The sequence below is a fragment of the Etheostoma spectabile genome, chromosome 3, assembly GCF_008692095.1.
Source record: "Etheostoma spectabile isolate EspeVRDwgs_2016 chromosome 3, UIUC_Espe_1.0, whole genome shotgun sequence".
Lineage (NCBI taxonomy): Eukaryota > Metazoa > Chordata > Actinopteri > Perciformes > Percidae > Etheostoma > Etheostoma spectabile.
Window position 1 is genome coordinate 4,585,677 of NC_045735.1, and position 3,004 is coordinate 4,588,680.

Below are 3,004 nucleotides of genomic sequence, written 5' to 3' on the forward strand. Positions count from 1 at the left end.
TGTCTAGCTTGGTGACAAGAGTTGCCTTAGCGCGAGACGCTGGTACAGCTGGTGCCTGTTGGGGCACTTCTATGCAGAGTCCCAATGTGGAGTTTTTTTGGGACAGCAGGGATCGCCCTGCTTCCCAGCATTGGCAGCTTGTTGCGCTTGCCACTAGCACACTATCAATTTACTTACCAACCCTGACAAGCAAAGATTACTCACACACTCAGAAAAACGGATGTTGCACCTGATTGACTAACGCTTCATGGGGGTTGTCTGCTCTAAATATCAAAAACAGACCAACAGGCTGATTTTTACAAAATAGTTTTTTATGATAGTTTATGAAATAATAGACTAGCAGTGCGAATCTATCATATTTTTAGATCAACAATGGGCCCGTTTTAAAGATTTTCACGTTATTTGAGAGCGTTGATTTGCCGCCCCAGATTTGCATAAGTACCTGGACCGCAACTATGCAAATGAGGAGCGTCAGCCTTGATGCCCTGCTTCTGAAAGCCACTGCGACACTACCAGAATGCTTTGCTGCTCACATCGACTATGAATGGTAAGCGTGGCAGTGACGCTTGCCACGTGTAACTACCGTTTACCTAGCCAGGAGCCCAGCTTGCTACGTCATATCTCTTCCTTTAATTGCTGCAGTCGTCCGCTCAAAGAAGCAAAATTTTAGGTCTTAAAAAGTCTTAATTTGCTTAATAATGGTTTTCTAGGTCTTAAATATTTAAACAGTCTTAATTTGGAAGATCGTCCATTCTGTGGTGTGTTTTGTGTCACTATTCCAAATATTTCATAATGGTCTTACAGGTCTTAAAAAGTCTTACTTTGTGTGGGGAATATCTGGTCAGGCTGGTGTTTTTGCAGGTGAAACCACACAAGCACCTTTTTTTCTTTTTTATTTGCATATTCTAAAATTATATCAAGTACACCAGACTGATCATAACAACTCTTCATAAAAAAAGAAAAATTAAAAATCTTTTCATATTATGCTATCTATTTATGAATTTAAAAACATCTGGATTCAACATTGCTAATAGGTTGTAAACTTGTAGTTAGCATACCACACCATAACAAAAGTCTATAAATGATTAATGGGTTACCTTCAAAACAAATAGAGGGATTGGGGCGGTGTGTTTGTGGGGGTGGGATCTCTATCAGAGACTATTAAACAGCTGCGGAACTCAGATCCTCTCATTCCATTCATGTCTCCCGGATTCAGATGTGGCCAGGAGACTGTGTGTCCTTCTTGACTGGATGTGCGTGGCAAGCGTTGTCAGGACCGTAAGTCTCTACACCTGAAAAAATGTACTACCTGTGGTTAAATGAATTGATCATGGTAAGGCTTTTATACTGCATATCGTCTGGGTTGGGGTTGTCTCCATCAGATCCGTGAGATGTCTACTGTATGTGTGTCCTGTGTCTGGAGGCATACATGGTAGCCCATTCTCAGTTCTGAATCTGGAGCTGCATACCAAATTCTGTGCGAGTCTCCTGCAGCCATAGAGACGCTGAAATGCAAAGGCACTCTGATGTCCCAAGAGAGGAATACAACCCTTATGAAGGAGATGTACATAAGAAATTTCTACCTCATTAACTTAAGGTCAGTAGGGGTTTTTTTCCTGATTTGTATTCATGTTACAATTTCCACAATGTTTTGAAGAAATTGCGTGGAAACATTGATGGGATTTCATAAAAATACATAACCACACATAGAGTTGGAACAGAAAAGCACACAATATGAATAATAAGGGGTACAGGGACGCTGCTGTTGTAATAAATGGGTTGTTTGGGATTTTAGGATTTTAACAATTGAAGCTAGAACAGATCAAGTGAAATTTCATAACTCAAATCATGTTTACATTGGATGTATGACTCTCTTGGTGTCCTATAAATATAGTTCTGTCAAGGTTCCCTTTAGGGCAGGAATGATTGGTGTGGAAGAACTTTGGAGGTGGTGGTACAGGCAACGCATTCTCTTCTTAAGACGTCAGAAAGTTAGAATCAAGGTCTATAAACCAATGACATTCCCAAACAGATAAACCATCTACCTCCAGGACAAACGGTAATTTGAGCTGAGGGTTTTTACTTGTTTATGTTTGTTACCTTATATTTGCTTTTTTAATCTATGTTTTGCTTTGTTCGCCAGATAGACTTCTTGCTTTGTACTTACCTATAATACTAATAGAGGGAGATTCCAAATCCATAAGCCCTGCGTTTTTGGATTTTTTCTTTCCATGCCCAACTTGCTTCGTTTGTTACGTTTTCAGTTTATGCCACGATGTGTTATTGTTCAAATAAAATACTATGACGTAGTACACAACCTGGTATATATATAGAAAAGTTTTCTTAACAATTCCCAGTGATGGCAACACTGCGTGACCATGTATTGCCATAATATTCATATGTTCTATTTTGATATTCCCAGATTTAAAATGAAGCACAAAATGATAGAAACGGTATTCACACATTTAAAGTATTTATTAAAGAGAGCAACTGTGTGAGTTTGTCTTATCTCAAAATTAGTGTTTATTCCTTATCAGTCGTTTTTGTGAGTACTATCCACCACTTTGTTGAAATCCAAGTCTGATGCCAATGCCTATGTTAATACAAATATGCACACTATCTGAAGTGATGGTTCCTTCTTGGGATTTGGGACATTTTTCCACTGATTATATTAGTATTTATTGTATCATTCAGTCAGCACGGAAAAAACCAAAAAAAAACCCCAAAAAACGACGGAATGCCAATACAAACTATTGATTTTTCTCACCTTTTTTGTTCTTCAAATTTGATTGTACTTTCTCAGGTAACAGAAGAACCAATCCTGACTCTTTTAGTATGTTTAACACTACTGTATATAAGAAGCTGTAAAGGCTTCATGTAATCTCTCTGCATGTCTCTCAGTGCAATTCAGAGTCGTCGCATTGGACACCAAGTTTAGACCTGTCAATCAGCTGGTGAGTGTTTGAACAGTCTTTTTTTATTTAGGTCTCATTTATAAACAGTA

The 3,004-nt window shown here is 38.5% G+C and overlaps 1 protein-coding gene across 1 annotated transcript in view; it reads left to right on the top strand.

The window, feature by feature from the left end:
- Window positions 1–3,004, top strand: part of LOC116680833 (alpha-2-macroglobulin-like) — a 45,934-nt gene that overhangs the window by 6,322 nt on the left and 36,608 nt on the right. The window contains 1 exon segment of the mRNA XM_032509538.1: window positions 2,902–2,954. Within this exon segment, the coding sequence (XP_032365429.1) occupies window positions 2,902–2,954 (53 nt within the window).